The following is a 14,505-nucleotide window of genomic DNA, read 5'->3' on the forward strand; positions in this document are numbered from 1 at the left end:
AAGGGGAATACAGTACCAACAGACTAGTAAGAAAAACATTCTGATCATCCTCTTGGGAGCAGGGGAGATACTTCTCCACAAGAAACAGCTGGCTGCAAATGACAAATAGTTTCTCTCTCTTCAAAGGTTACTGTTTGGACCCTGCAGGATCTCAGAAAAGTTGCTGGAGTCCCACTGAAAACGGCATTTCTTCTTGTCCATAAAAAGGCTCATGAGAGCACTGTCAGCCACAGAGACTCCGTTTTTACAGGGGGGGGAAGAAAGGGACAGAGGGATTAATTGGCAGCTGAGTGCCGAAGGGGAGCTGGGTCAGATGTAAATTTTGAAGTTTATGGACTGACTTCCTTGCCAATTTGAGATGGGGGAAAGGAGAAGAGGGATGAAGGAGAAAAGGGAGGAAAGGTTTTGCAGAGCAGTAAATCTCTGTCTTTTTTGTTTATTACATGGGTGGTGAAAACTGCAGAGGAAAGTCATTTGTCAGAAGATGATGGCTAAGGGTGCTGAGCAAGGGAAAGCTTAAGAATACAGGTGACCTAGTGGTTTGAGGCCCACAGCTAAGTTAACAAGGCTTTATACCACTGCAAGAGGCAATTGCAACAGCCAATAACAGGTCAGGCAGATGAAAAGGCTATTAGAAAACAAGAATACAGGAAGGGGAAGATACTGTTTATACATACACTGATGGGAAGACTTCACTCATTCACAAATTGAAGGACAAATCCAAAGAGAAATGCTAAAACCCTTGTGCCATCCAGTGGAGTAGCAGGCATCCAGTAATGCTGAGGATTTCACCATAGCACTGAGGCTGATATTTGTGAGCTGATGACACCCTCTACCCCAATGCTCATATAGCCTATACCAACACGCGATATGTCTGCTTGAGCCATGGACATGCTGTGTGGGAAGGCAGAGGTACAGTGGTGCTTCACTCAGGGCCAGTTATCTTTGCCCCTGGAATCTCAGGTAATAAGCTGAGAGGTATTGCAGGAATTTTGCCCAGCACAGTGTTTTAACTTTTAGTCACAATCACGCTAGGCTCACTGGTGAGCAGGACCTTTTGGGTCTGCAGGGAGAGGGTCCTCCAGTTATAAGCTGCTTCAGCCTTGCACAGAGAAAACAATCCATAGTGGCTGAACCCCACTGCCAGCATCATGAAGAGGGCAGGCAGACAATCCAAGCCCATCCCTGTGCCTTAAAGTAACGAAGTTCTGATCTGCCCAGGTCTACCACCCAGGTCTGTCCTCCAGTGAATTCTAGACTCTTGACAGCCTCATAAACTTTGCCTTATGAGGCTACTACAGTTCATGTAGGCAGGAATCATCCGGTAAATACTTCCTGCTTTCTTCCTACTTCCATGAAGTAGGACAGAACTTCAAAGGGAGAGACATGACATCATACAAATTGATGCCAGTTTAACATTACTGAGGGAACCTAAATGGGAGTCTCTACTCCTAAATACAGCTCCAAAGACTGTTTCCAGTGTTTGGGAGAAGAAAAAAACCAAATACCAAAGAAACCAACAAAAAACCCCAAAGAGGATGTAACACGTACCACAGTTGTTGTTTAAACCCCAGTGAATCAGACGCATTTGTCCCACAATTATTTGTTCTAACCTGTCTTGGAAATCCCATACATATACACAAATGCACAAACATACACTTCTCCAAGTAATGGACACAATACCTGCTCTAGGTCTGCTGCTGTTCTTTTATTTTCTCCTGTGGCATCTTGATATGGTAAAATGAAGAGTTCGGCAGATGTGGGCAGACCAGGGAGCACTGCGACCAGAATATGCTTGCTTGAAATACCTGTTGCCTGATAGATAGACAATTAATGGACAGATCAACAGTGGGGCTGGCACTGAATGTTGACAGCTTCTTTGCTAAGGCATCATAGTACTGATAAAAATGATGTAGGGTATATCTGGTGCAACAGGGAGAATCTTGTTAAAATCCACTGCAGGTAAGAAGTCAGGGATTAATAATTTCCTGACCTAAGTTATTTTACCTTGTTCTCCAGTAAAATATGCAGGGTCCTAAGCCAACAGTGGTAATCAGACAGGCTAATAGGAGCTCCTACATAACAGTTGCATAGGGTATGATTTTCCTTGTCTAAATTTAGCTATTTTGAAGTTATCTGACTATCCCGAGTTAGTCCCTGAGGTTCTTCGTTTAGTCAATGGTAAGAACCTGCATGTTAAAGGGCAAGGTATGTGGGCAGAATTGCACTCTAGAGGTGTGATTAGCCAAAACATCTTAAAAGCCTTGTGGAGACTCAGGGAGAGACAAGATGATGAATCAAGTGTGAATCCTAGAAGCCAAACAAATTCCTACAGTTCCCACCCTGGGTCAATTCCACAGCTTAATGAGGACAATTTTTTTTTTTTAGGTGATAAAGGTTGTATTAATCTGCAAATTTTTACTTTTTTTTCTTGTTGGCTGAAAACTTTAAGCAACCAGTTTAAACCCAAATCCCACTTCAACGAAAATTAGCCAAAATTCAGAAAAAAGTACCCCACAGGCATCACTACCAGGGTCATCTCTGGTCATGGGTTTCAGCTGCTGTTACCATGACATTGCACAATCAGATTGTGAAGTTATTATCCAGAAAAGGAGCTAGTTTGGCCTTCAGGAAGTTTTTTGAGACAAAAGAAGGAGAAACAGTTTGCTGTATCTTCCTCCATTGCCTCTTTGTGTTGTGGATTATCCAGCAAATGCATTTAAATCTCAAGGTTTTGATTGAAATCTTAAGTTTCCAAGTGCTGAATTTAGTAGGTCACTTTTAAAGGAAAAAAAAATTGCCCCCAGATATAAGGGCAGACTACAGCAGTTGGATGCAGCACAGAGATTCCCCCGCGGTCAGAACTTGCAACCCGCTCAGACATTTATTGGACCTAAAACTCATGAATTCTTCTCCCTAGTAGTTCAGGAGCAAAGACTTGGAGCAGCTGCTCATTAAAGGAAATGATGGACAGAGATCAAGGAGTCAGCAAAACTGATTACAAATCACCATCACCTGAGCTAATTCTGTGGTTATCCCACGCGTGACAGCTGACAGCCCAGGGAATACCCTGTGGAACTATGAAAAGGGAGCCCCTCCCCTCCACTGCATGCCAAGGAAAAGCATGTTGTTTTGTTGCTGTTGGCTTTTCTAATGTGGATTTAGGAAAAAAAAATGTGACAATATAAAGTTCTCATATATTCTTTTCAAGTATTCTGTGAAACCAGGGCTTGCATTATTTGTGCTTGCCTAACAGGTTGTTTTAAGATGTCAAGAAAAAGACACAGTATTACCAGTTAATGGAAAGTCTTCATTTTCTGAGGCTGGGAATGATTATTTTTTTTGTCTAGAAGGTTTTCGCTGATCTACTCAGTTCATTCTCATCTTCTTCATCAAAAGCGGGAAACAGGACTCAGAAAATCAATTATGTGAGCAAATACTTATGATCATAATACAAAATAGGATATTTTTGTGATAATCTGAAATTATCCCTACTTAGACAGAAGATCAGATTTTAGTAGAGAACTATAATTTCTTATGCACAATTTTTATCCAAGTCTATGGTACTCTGTAATAAGAATGTAATACTTTAATAAAAGTTCATAAAAATTCTATAGCACAGCTATAATTTCCTATTGAATTATTTAGTTATTCAACTCATTTTTCTACAGTTTACTTAATTGCTGTAGAAATCTATTGGGTTTATCTTTAATTTTTACAGGAACTTCTCACAAAGACTTGTTTAAGGTGAATCATTTAGCTATATAAAGAGGGATAATTAGGTATAATTTTTTTTTTTTTACTCAAACAACAAAAAGACTCTTTGTGTTTTCAGTGCTCTGCTTTTGGAATGTAGCCTTGGTACTGTAGTTTTATAATCCTTTTTTTATGGCTTGATTTTGTTTTACTGACTTGTTTATATTCTGAAAATTCATCCTGAAGATAAATGGATCCTTGAATACTTGATACAGCATAAATAAGTCAGAAGAACAAGCTACAGAAAAATGTTCTTTTGTTTTTTCAACCCCTTTCCTCCTCTCCTCCTGTCTTTTGAGGAAATTGAAGAAAAAAATCTCAGAAACAATCCAGACAAGTTTGGGTGCACCTGAATAGTGCAGTGTCTTTCCAGTCTTTTCGCACACGTGAGGCCACAAATGAACATATAAGCTTGCTAATAACGTCTACAAGCCTTGTATCCTTTCAAAATCTGTGTACCTTCATTTAAAGAAAAAAAAGCTGAAACCCTGTTTCAAACAGTTCCTTTCACTATGTTTCTGCTGAGCTGAGAAACCTCAGCTGTCTCTTCTAACATTCCTTAGCCTCTCAGTTTGAAATCTAAATCTTCAGTCACACAAGAATATTTTTATGACATTCTGTTCCACAGTTAAAGAAGGAACTTCAGAGCTTCTCCATTGTATTGATGGGAAAAATAGCATCCAATCCTGACCCGTGAACCTCATGCTATGTGAAAGACATAAAGCACTTACTGTGGTGCTCTTCTCTGTAGAAAAATTGTTTTCCTTTTGGTTTTCTATGTTTCCTACAGCACATTTTTAATTCCATTAGAATGGCACCACTTTCCACTGCTGTATAAGAATAGCAGTAAAAGAAGTAAGAATTGCTATGCAGCAGTAAAGACATTTGTACAGCTATAGGTAGGTGTAAGTAATTTGGTTTCTATATGGCATTTTCTCAGAAATATTCCACATAATCCGCTGTCATTAAAAAGAATAAACTGAAGGCTGACTCTGAGCACCAGATTGTCATAGGATGGAATAATTTCAATTGTCTAAAATTTAGGATTCTGGCCTCAAACACTAGCCTAGTCTCCTTTTTTAGTTGGTAGAAACAGAGAAACACCTTGAGAGAACAGCTGATCCAGCCTTAAAGTAGGCACAAAGCAGAAATTAGAACCATTGTAACACAGGTTATGCACATTGCTTACCTCCACCAGAGCTCTCTTGACTACTCTACTGATGTCCCTTCTCCACTCTGGGATATCTGGATTGTAGTCATCCAGGTTTGGAGAGAATGATAACCGCAGGGACTGAAATTGCTCTGCAGATACAACGACATGATGGTGAGTAAAGACTGTGAAATGCCTTAGTGCCAAACGAACCTAGTGAAACCTGCTGCAGCTCATGTTTTGCTTAATCAATCTGCAGGTGATGAAAAGACTGTCAGAGAATCCAGCAGTGTGTCAGAGAGATTCACCGAGAGATTTGGAGAATCTGAGACATTCACAGCTCAAATGTCACGGAACTGAAAAGGGTGATCAGTCCTTACTTCAACAGATGAATAGCACTGAAAAGGGAGCTGTGTTGGGAATGCTACCTTAATCTTGACTTCTGAAGCAGGCAAGCCCTGTGAAAGAAGCTGTGTTTGTACTCTCATAGACATGCCCCAAACACTTGAAATCTTAACTGGAAGGAGACAGGGATAAAGGTGGGGAGAGGACTAGCCTTGGAAAACACACTTCTTAAACTCTGTTGCCATTAACAGAGATACCCACACTGACCATGTGCTTAGTATAAACAGCTAAAACTGGGATTCCCAGTGGTTCTTAGACTGCATCTACACTGTATGATATTCGTGTGCTTTAACTGCTTCTGAGGCCCGAGTATAATATCAAATCAGTACAGATTTCTGTACAGAACTGCAGCACACAGCATTGACTTATCTTTCAAGCTAAGCAGCTTTTGCATGAGTTAGGAGGCCTCTACTGGCCAAGAAGAGGGAAAACCAGCTTGCAAAAAGACCTGACATTTTGACAATCATGTAGGATGACCAAATAGTGATAGAGCAGATGCAGAGGGCTGTGGGAAGGAGATCAACGTTCTGCAATCATCTCAGTCTGGACTAATGTCAGTCAGTGGCCTTCAGAGATGTTATGCTGAACTGATAACACTGGAACTGAGTTTATAATCTCACTCAAAGCATCCTGGAATAAAGACCTCATGTTTCTGCCAACTAGCCTGATTCTCTAGCACTTGACTATGGAGAATCCTATGTGAAATGAAAGGGGAAGAGCTCACCATACACAGCAATAGTCTTTGTATCCTGAAGAATGGTGCTTCCTGCTGAGACCTGAACGGTGATGGTGTTCATCCCTTCCACAGAAAATGTGAATGTGATGCTCCCTTCCAATGTGATCAGTGGCTGCAAATATATCAGAAAAGGATAAATTAAGTTAATTTAGTTGGAAAAGAAAAGCAAAAATGAGTTTGGCTCTCCGGCCTATTGGGATGGTTTGGGGAGTCAGTTCCAGCCTGGAAACTTAAGACATAGAAGGCATCCTGTGACATGGAAGCCTATTTTATGGAGAGGGCCCAGGGCTCCAGATGGGGATGTCCTACTGAAGCTCGAAGTAAGGTGCTATGATTTCCAAAGGAGCTAAGTTTTATGATTCCAGTATTTCCTTCCCACTTTGCATGCTGGCTGTTCTGGATCCCATATTAAAGTGACCATCTTTGCTGCACTCTCCAGAGAGGCCCAGATCGTGATATGAGGGCCTGCAAGATTCACTGCTCAGGTGTCACACTCCTTTCCCAGATCTAGTTGTCAGTGATTTGTTTAAGGTCACTCAAGGAGGTTGTGACAGAATGAGGAGGCAAATTAAGATTTCTCAGTTGTTCTCCCATGTCATACTTAGCCATGGAGACGTCATTTTTGGAAAGTGATGGTGTTTAGAGAGGACGCAGATCCCCTCAGCTTGCTTCGCAATGCCAACCATTTTATCGATGAGTTGTGTCCCCTTTCAGCAGTCTCTGCCCTAACTTCGGTTTTCGCCTATTAATGAACCCTGGGTGAGATCTTCAAGCACCCAGTATTAAGTCAAGCTCTGTTCCCATTGTAGTCCATAGTAAAACTCTCACTTCAATGAGAACAGAGTTAGACCAACTCTGATCACTTATGAGCTTAGCAGATCAGAGAGAAGGTTAAAAGGTGACAATCACAGCCTGTAAGTACCTCTAGAGGGAGAAGATTTCTGATAGTACAGAGAGTTCTTTAATGCACACACAAAGGCGTAACAAGATCCAACAGCTTGAAACCGAAACTAGATAAACTCAGACTACAAACATAGCGCATGTGTTTAATGTTCAGGATAATTAGCTGTGGGGAAATAGCTGGGGAAAAAGGTAAGAAAGAGAAGCAGTGAATTCTCCATCATCTGAGGGACATTATTAACAACAACAAAAAGTCAGGTTCTGCCTTAATCACAAAGAGTTAAATAAAGCAGAAAGTACTGATGAAACCCTCTGACCTGCATTATGCAGAATATAACCATGTGTGGCTGAAGGTCCCTCTTGGCTCTACAAAACCCATGAGAATCTCTCCCCCCAGAAACTAATTAGGGTCTCTGTGTACTTCAGCCACAAAGATATGTAAAATAACAGTTATAATATCTATGCAGATTTACCAACACTGCAAGCATAGAGGCAGCAGAATGTGGTGCATGCTGTTCTGGTATCTGAGCAGAGCCCAGAGGCAGGGGAGGTGTGTTGGGAACCATTTTATCCACCGGTAGCACATGATAATAAGGTCTTCTTGCACACGTGGTTTGGCATAGAGTGTGGGGGCTCAGGATTGGGCTCAACATATTAAAGGGGAGGGACAGAACTGATAGCAGTCTCTACCCTTGTTAGTCACCAGAGAAATGAGGTTTAAACTCTAGGGCTATGTAAAGTTAATTCCAGATATAAAAACTGCTTCAGTTTGAAAGGTTAGTTTTGTAAAAAAAAACCCAAACCCCCAAATATTTTTCTTGTTATTGAGTAAAGGAAGATGGGGAAAAACACACCAGAAACTCTTCCAGATTTTGGTTCACTACGTCCACCTTGGATGTAAATGCAGGGAGAAAACTATTGGCAATTTGCATGAAATGGCAATAAACCCTACAGCTAAGTCACAGCAACAAACACAAGCAGTTCTTACATTTAATCGTTGGTATGTCAAAGAACCATTAGTCTCTTGGTCTCTGGTTTACAATTTTCTTGCGTGTGTGACTATTTAGAAGCATTCCTAGATCCCTCTTTCCCTCCCTCCTCAGTCAGAGAGCTCCTCCAGGATTATTTTGATCTCAAATCGTAGGGAATACAAACCTCTGTGTTGTTCCCAAACCACCAGACATAAGTAAGCGTTCCCACTTGGCTTGGCCACAGTACTGCTGTGGCGTTGACCTCCTTGTTCTTTGTGGTGACGAATGGTAGAGATAAGTGAACGTGTTCCAAGGGGCCTGCAGAGAAAGAAGCAGCAGATGAGTCCTCCCTCCCTCTGAAATGTCAGCCTGGGGGAGAAGGAAACTGAGGGGATATCCATTGGTTTAGAGGAGAGAAGTCTTCAAATCACCATTGGGCATGACAGTTCATGTTTTGGCCTGGTGCCATTTCTAAAGACACAAGCTTAAATCTGTTTCTCATAAAACAGGAGCAAACCCAGTACCGGGAGCTGAAAACTTGGACTCTCTACTGCATGAACATCTTATACTCAGGGACATTATATACAAGTTAAACAATAGGGGCAGAGCCCTATTATGTGAATATGGCCTTCACTGGGAAGACATAAGAATGTGCAGGACAAATGGCTTCAGTGGACATGAAGCATCTCTGCTGATGCAAACTGCTATAATTTGGTCAACTTCAGCAGTGGTGTATTTATTTACATCAGCAGAAACACTGTCTGAAGGCAGCTATTCAGTGAGTGTCTTCATTTTAACGTTACCTTATACTCCCTCCTTTTCCTCAATACACTCTTCTATTTCTTTAGTATAAACAGAACATAATTCATTCGACAAGTGACATTATGCCCAGGGTTACACATTTCCCATCTTCTTCAGACATATGGGCCTGTGTTGTTACATCTTGTCCTATAAATTATTTTTTAAAATGTGTTCTGACTGTTCACTTAGAGAACAAAGCAATTGTCCTGAGAGTGACAGAGAAAGAAAGAAACCTCAGGTGACCCCTCTTCTGAAGGGAAGAGGGGCCCAAGAAAGCTGGTTAATATTCAAGGATCACCTCCTCCAAGCTCGGGAGCAATGCATCCCAACAAAGAGGAAGTCAGGCAAAAACGCCAGGAGGCCTGCATGGATGAACAAGGAGCTCCTGGACAAACTCAATCACAAGAAGGAAGCCTACAGAGGGTGGAATGCAAGGACAGATAGCCTGGGAGGAATAAAGAGAAAATGTCCATGCAGCCAGGGATCAGGTTAGGAAAGCTAAAGCCCTGATAGAATTGCATCTGGCCAGGGACGTCAAAGGCAACAAGGAAAGCTTCTATAGGCATGTTGGTGATAAAAGGAAGACTAGGGAAAACGTGGGCCCTCTCCAGAAGGAAACGGGAGATGTGGTTATCCGGGATATGGAGAAGACTGAGGTATTCAACAACTTTTTTGCCTCAGTCTTCACTAGCAAATGCTCAAGCCACACAGCCCAAGTCTCAGAAGGCAAAGGCAGGGACTGGGACAATGAAGAACTGCCCACTGTAGTAGAAGACCAGGGTTGAGACTATCTAAGGAACCTGACAGTGCACAAGTCCACAGGACCTGACGAGATGCATCCCTGGGTCCTAAGGGAACTGGCGGATGAAGTTGCTAAGCCACTATCCATCATATTTGAGAAGTCGTGTCAGTTCAGTGAAGTTCCCACCGACTGGAAAAGGGGAAACATAACCCCCATTTTTAAAAAGGGAGAAAGGGAAGACCTGGGGACCTGGGGAACTACAGGCCAGTCAGTCTCAACTCTGTGCCCGGCAAGATCATGGAGCAAATCCTCCTGGAAACTATGCTAAGTCACGTGGAAAACAAGGAGGTGACTGGTGATGGCCAACCTGGCTTCACTAAGGGCAAATCGTGCCTGACAAATTTGGTGGCCTTCTACAACAGGGTTACAACGTTGGTGGATATGGGAAGAGCAACTGATGTCATCTACCTGGTCTTGTGCAAAACATTTGACACTGTCCCACACAACATCCTTGTCTCTAAATTGGAGAGACATGGATTTAACAGATGGACCACTCAGTGGATAAGGAATTGGCTGGATGGTCATAGTCAAAGAGTTGCGGTCAGTGGCTGAATGTCCAAGTGGACACTAGTGACAAGTGGTGTTCCTCAGGGGTCAGTATTGGGGCTGGCTCTGTTTAACATCTTTGTCGGTGACATGGACGGTGGGATTGAGTGCACCTTCAGCAAGTTTGCTGATGACACCAAGCTGTGTGGTGCGGTCGACATGCTGGAGGGAAGGCATGCCATCCAGAGGGACCCTGACAGCCTTGAGAGGTGGGCCTGTGCAAACCTCATGAAGTTCAACATGGCCAAGTGCAAGGTCCTGCACATGGGTCAGGGCAATCTGAAGCACAAATACAGGCTGGGCAGAGAATGGATTGAGAGCAGCCCTGAGGAGAAGGACTTAGGGATGTTGGTTGACGAGAAGCTCAACGTGAGCTGACAATGCATGCTTGTAGCCCAGAAAGCCAACCGTATCCTGGGTGGCATCAAAAGAAGCATGACCAGCAGGTCGAGGGAGGTGATTCTCCCCTTCTACTCTGCTCTCATGAGACCCCTCCTGGAGTACTCGTTCAGCTCTGGGGCCCCCAACATAAGGAGGACAGTTCAGAGACATGGGCCTGTTGGAGCGAGTCCAGAGGACGGCCACGAAGATGGCTGTGGGGAGACTTTATAGCAACCTTCCAGTACCTGAAGGGGGCCTACAAGAAAGCTGGAGAGGGACTTTTTACAAGGGCATGTGGTGATAGGACAAGGGATAATGGCTTTAAGCTGAAAGAGGGTAGATTTACATTAGATATTAGGAAGAAATTCTTCACCATGAAGGTGGTGAGGCACTGGAAGAGGTTGCCTAGAGAAGTTGTGGATGCCCCAACCCTGGAAGTGTTCAAGGCCAGGTTGGATGGGGCTTTGAGCAACCTGGTCTAGTGGAAGGTGTCCCTGCCCATGGCAGGGGTATAGGAATTAGATGATCTTTAAGGTCCCTTCCAACCCAAACCATTCTACGATCCTATGATTCTATGACATGGGAACATGGGTTTCTTAAACAAATTAAGGCCACATCTACATGTCCTACATCTGCAGGCTCCCCAGTGATGAGAAGCAGAGACCACAGCTTGGGAGGATCAATTGCATTGTCCATATGGAGTTGAGATACATTGCTAGAAGATCTTACATATTTCACGAGAGGATTTTTCAGGACATATCCCATGCATGTATCACCACTTAGACCTTGCTTTTCAACCTAAAGGAACACCACACATTTGGAGCAAGCACTCTGTACCCCTACACAGCACACATAGGCAGAGAGGGAGACGTGTGGAAAAATTATCCCAAATCAGACTGTATAAACAATGGCAGCATAAACAAGGACCAGTGTTCCTGACTTGTTACTGAAAGGCAGATTTCTCTGGGATGTAGACACAGCTGCTGCTTAACCTGATGCAGCCCAATTAAGAATTATCCATGATCAGACTAACCAAAGCTGCTATAGACCAGACTATGGCTCATTTTTCTTTTTATAATCAGCAGTCAATGCTCTTCTTGAAAATTAATGAGAAGCAAGAATTTCACCCTTATGATTTTAATGGCATTCCCCTGCTCAGACACATTTCTGTGACCGGGCTGTGCCTGCTCTCGGAAAGACCCTGAGACCTGAAAAACAGCAGCTTCCCAGGCTAAATATTTTGTAGCTCTGGTATCCTTTTGGGACATTCGCCAAATGCCCAATGTCAGCACAGCCCTCTAAAGGAAAAAGTTTCCTAACACTGGATGCAGTGATAGCAGTGACAATGGAGCCCATGTAAAGTCTAATTAATACACTCCAACATAACTGCACAGCTGCTCTGAATACATATCACATTATCTTGCACTGCAGAGAGTGCCCAGCACCTCCTTGGACCTCCACCATATGCCAGCTAGGAAAGAACGGGAAAGAATGGCTCAAGCAAGCCAATTCCACCTGAGTATTTCTATGCAAATAGCTGATGGGTCAAAGTGGCTGAAATGCTGAACTATTATCTGGCCAGCAGATGGGGATAGCTCACTCTGGATAGGCCCTTAGCTTGGTAGGAGACTGCTTTCTCCCAGGTAAGTTTGAAGAGATTTCAAGAGAATTAATTTCCGAGCTTCATGCAGGGCCATGGAGACTACAGACTTTCATCTGCCCCAGGAAAAAAAGGGTGTAAAAGCCCAAGAGAAGAGAAAGGGAGAAGCTTTTCAAAAGGTTCACTTAGGCAGGTAATGTCATTCTGAAGCATTCAGATGAATGCATAACTGAGTTTTCAGGGGAAATTTTTGACCTGTCAGGACAGTTCAGAGACAAGCCTGTTGGCTGGAGAAGCAGTTTATGTACAATTTACTTTCCGTACACCCCAAAACGCTCCTGCCTCACAATAACCTGCATTTCTGGATCCCTGGACCAACTGCAGCAAAGGCACTGCTACTGTGCGCTGGCTCCACGGCTGCAGCAGGATGAGGAGGGCACCGGGTAGAGGCTTTACTCTGATCTTTGAGATCATAAGCGCTGTGGTTCAGTGCCTGCAGTTTTCCCCTCGGCAAGGCTGCTGGCCACTGCTAGGGAAGGGTGTTGAAAGGCTCAGATCTGGCTGCACACGCTCATGTAAATCAACCCTTAACAAGGGGTCACCCAGTTAGTAGCCCTTCCTAAAACTCTCCGAATGTTCAGGCTGCACGCTGCTTTTCTGTGGATCTTAGCAATACACTGCATGGGTCTATGGTAAGGGTGGATATTTCTACAAAACTCCCTACAGGCCAAGCTCATACACCCCAAGCAGAATACTCAGCAGAGCGCTGAGTGGCAATGCAAGCATTTAAATAGGATTTAGAAGCTTTTGTGGATCTGGGTGTTAGGCTCTGGAGGGGACTGGATTTACTGTACATCTCTGTCCTCAGCTAATCTATTGCTAGTGTGAGTGGCACCGTGCTCGGTCTGCAACCTGTTTTGAAGTCCCTAATTCTTGTCATGTAGAGAAAAGTAGGACAATATCCCTTAGAGATGTCACTTCTCCAGGGGGTCAGGCATGTATAATCTGGGCCTGGCTACAATGATCACGCAGTGCTGGCATTACTTACACACATCATGCTGGCATTACTTACACACAACACAGAAACATACAGTATCAGCTGCTAAGTCACATGAACATATATGAGTATTTTTTCTTTCTTGTACTGCTAAAACAATCAAAATGCTTCAATGTCTCAAGAAAATGGATTAAAACAGCTATAAGCCAGAAAGCTGCTGTGAGTGAGACTGAAGGCTGGACACCTGCCTTCTCCTTCCATTTTGTGGTTGTTGCATGAGAAAGTAGTCCTTGCTTCACGTGGCCTCATTACTTCGCAGATAGGCTGAGGGTGTGCAGTGGTCCCCATGGAATCATCTCTTGTCAAACAGCAAATGATTACAAAACCTGCTTGCATGAGGCTGTCAGAACCTCCTTCGAAATATCAACCACCAAAACACTTCTCCATTTGTTTCCAATGACCTTTACAAAGCGTAAAAAAAAAAAAAAAAAAAAAGACCACGGCTCCTGTTGAGCTGACTTTCATAACCAGCAGCAGTGGGAGGGGGATTTCTGTATTCTGAGCCTGCAGCAGCTCCTGTGATAATTACCCAAGTACACACAGGGAACCAAACTAGAATATGACTCCAGAACGAAAGAAATTACACAAAAGTGTGTAAATATCTATTCTGAGCAGAGGTTCTTTTCTCTACCCCTCTACCTACTTAGGGTGATACTTAAATAACTAAAAAAAAATATTAATCAGTAGCCGTCTAAAAGCTGAGAATTTACCTTGATGCACCAGTGCCTCAGCACAGGAGTGATATAGGCTAAGCCCTCAAATCAAAATCCTGAGCTTCACAATAAGCTAATTTATGAGCACAGTTATTTTTGCAAGGTATTATGAGTTTTTCAAACATGTGGTGTACTGAAGGATTATGTGACATAAAAGTTTGCCTCAGACTGGGAACTATCAGGTTAGGGAATCATAAATGGTACACTATGATCATGAACCAAAGGTCTTTTTGAAGGGAGGCATTCAGGGAGATATTTGCTCCTGCTTTTCTAGTGCTCCCTCACGAATGTCCTATCTCCCACAGCTATACCTCCCACCACTCCCATCTGTTGATATGACGGTGCACCATTAAAGAGCTGCCCTCTTCCCCTGAAGAGGCAGCTGCTTTCATGCTGTATGAAGTAACTCCAAAACTAGAGCTAAAGTATATGGAATGTGCTAAGTTATCTAGACAATATATGGAGTTAATTTGGTAGAGGGTAAGTGGTATTTCTGTAACCATAACTTTAAGTTTTGGAATTTCCTTTTTTTCAGTAAATCTGGCACAGAGGCACACAGTTGAAAACATGAATAATCAACAAAAAAACCCCACTGTGTAAAGAAAATTATTGCCCCCAAAAAAATCCATTAGGGATGTTACAAAATTTCAATAATAGGTTGACCTTTTGGGTTCATAACCATGTGCT

At 43.0% G+C, this 14,505-nt stretch overlaps 1 protein-coding gene across 1 annotated transcript in view; it reads right to left on the bottom strand.

Moving 5' to 3' along the window:
* Positions 1-14,505, bottom strand: part of LOC104258436 (VPS10 domain-containing receptor SorCS1-like) — a 304,871-nt gene that overhangs the window by 16,844 nt on the left and 273,522 nt on the right. The window contains exons 20-23 of the mRNA XM_059820842.1: positions 8,103-8,236; positions 6,036-6,159; positions 4,946-5,058; positions 1,684-1,815 (exon numbers count right to left, since the gene is read on the bottom strand). Coding sequence (XP_059676825.1) covers positions 1,684-1,815; positions 4,946-5,058; positions 6,036-6,159; positions 8,103-8,236 — 503 coding nt within the window. The remainder of the gene's footprint in view (positions 1-1,683; positions 1,816-4,945; positions 5,059-6,035; positions 6,160-8,102; positions 8,237-14,505) is intronic.

The sequence above is a fragment of the Gavia stellata genome, chromosome 9 (genome assembly GCF_030936135.1).
Source record: "Gavia stellata isolate bGavSte3 chromosome 9, bGavSte3.hap2, whole genome shotgun sequence".
NCBI lineage: Eukaryota > Metazoa > Chordata > Aves > Gaviiformes > Gaviidae > Gavia > Gavia stellata.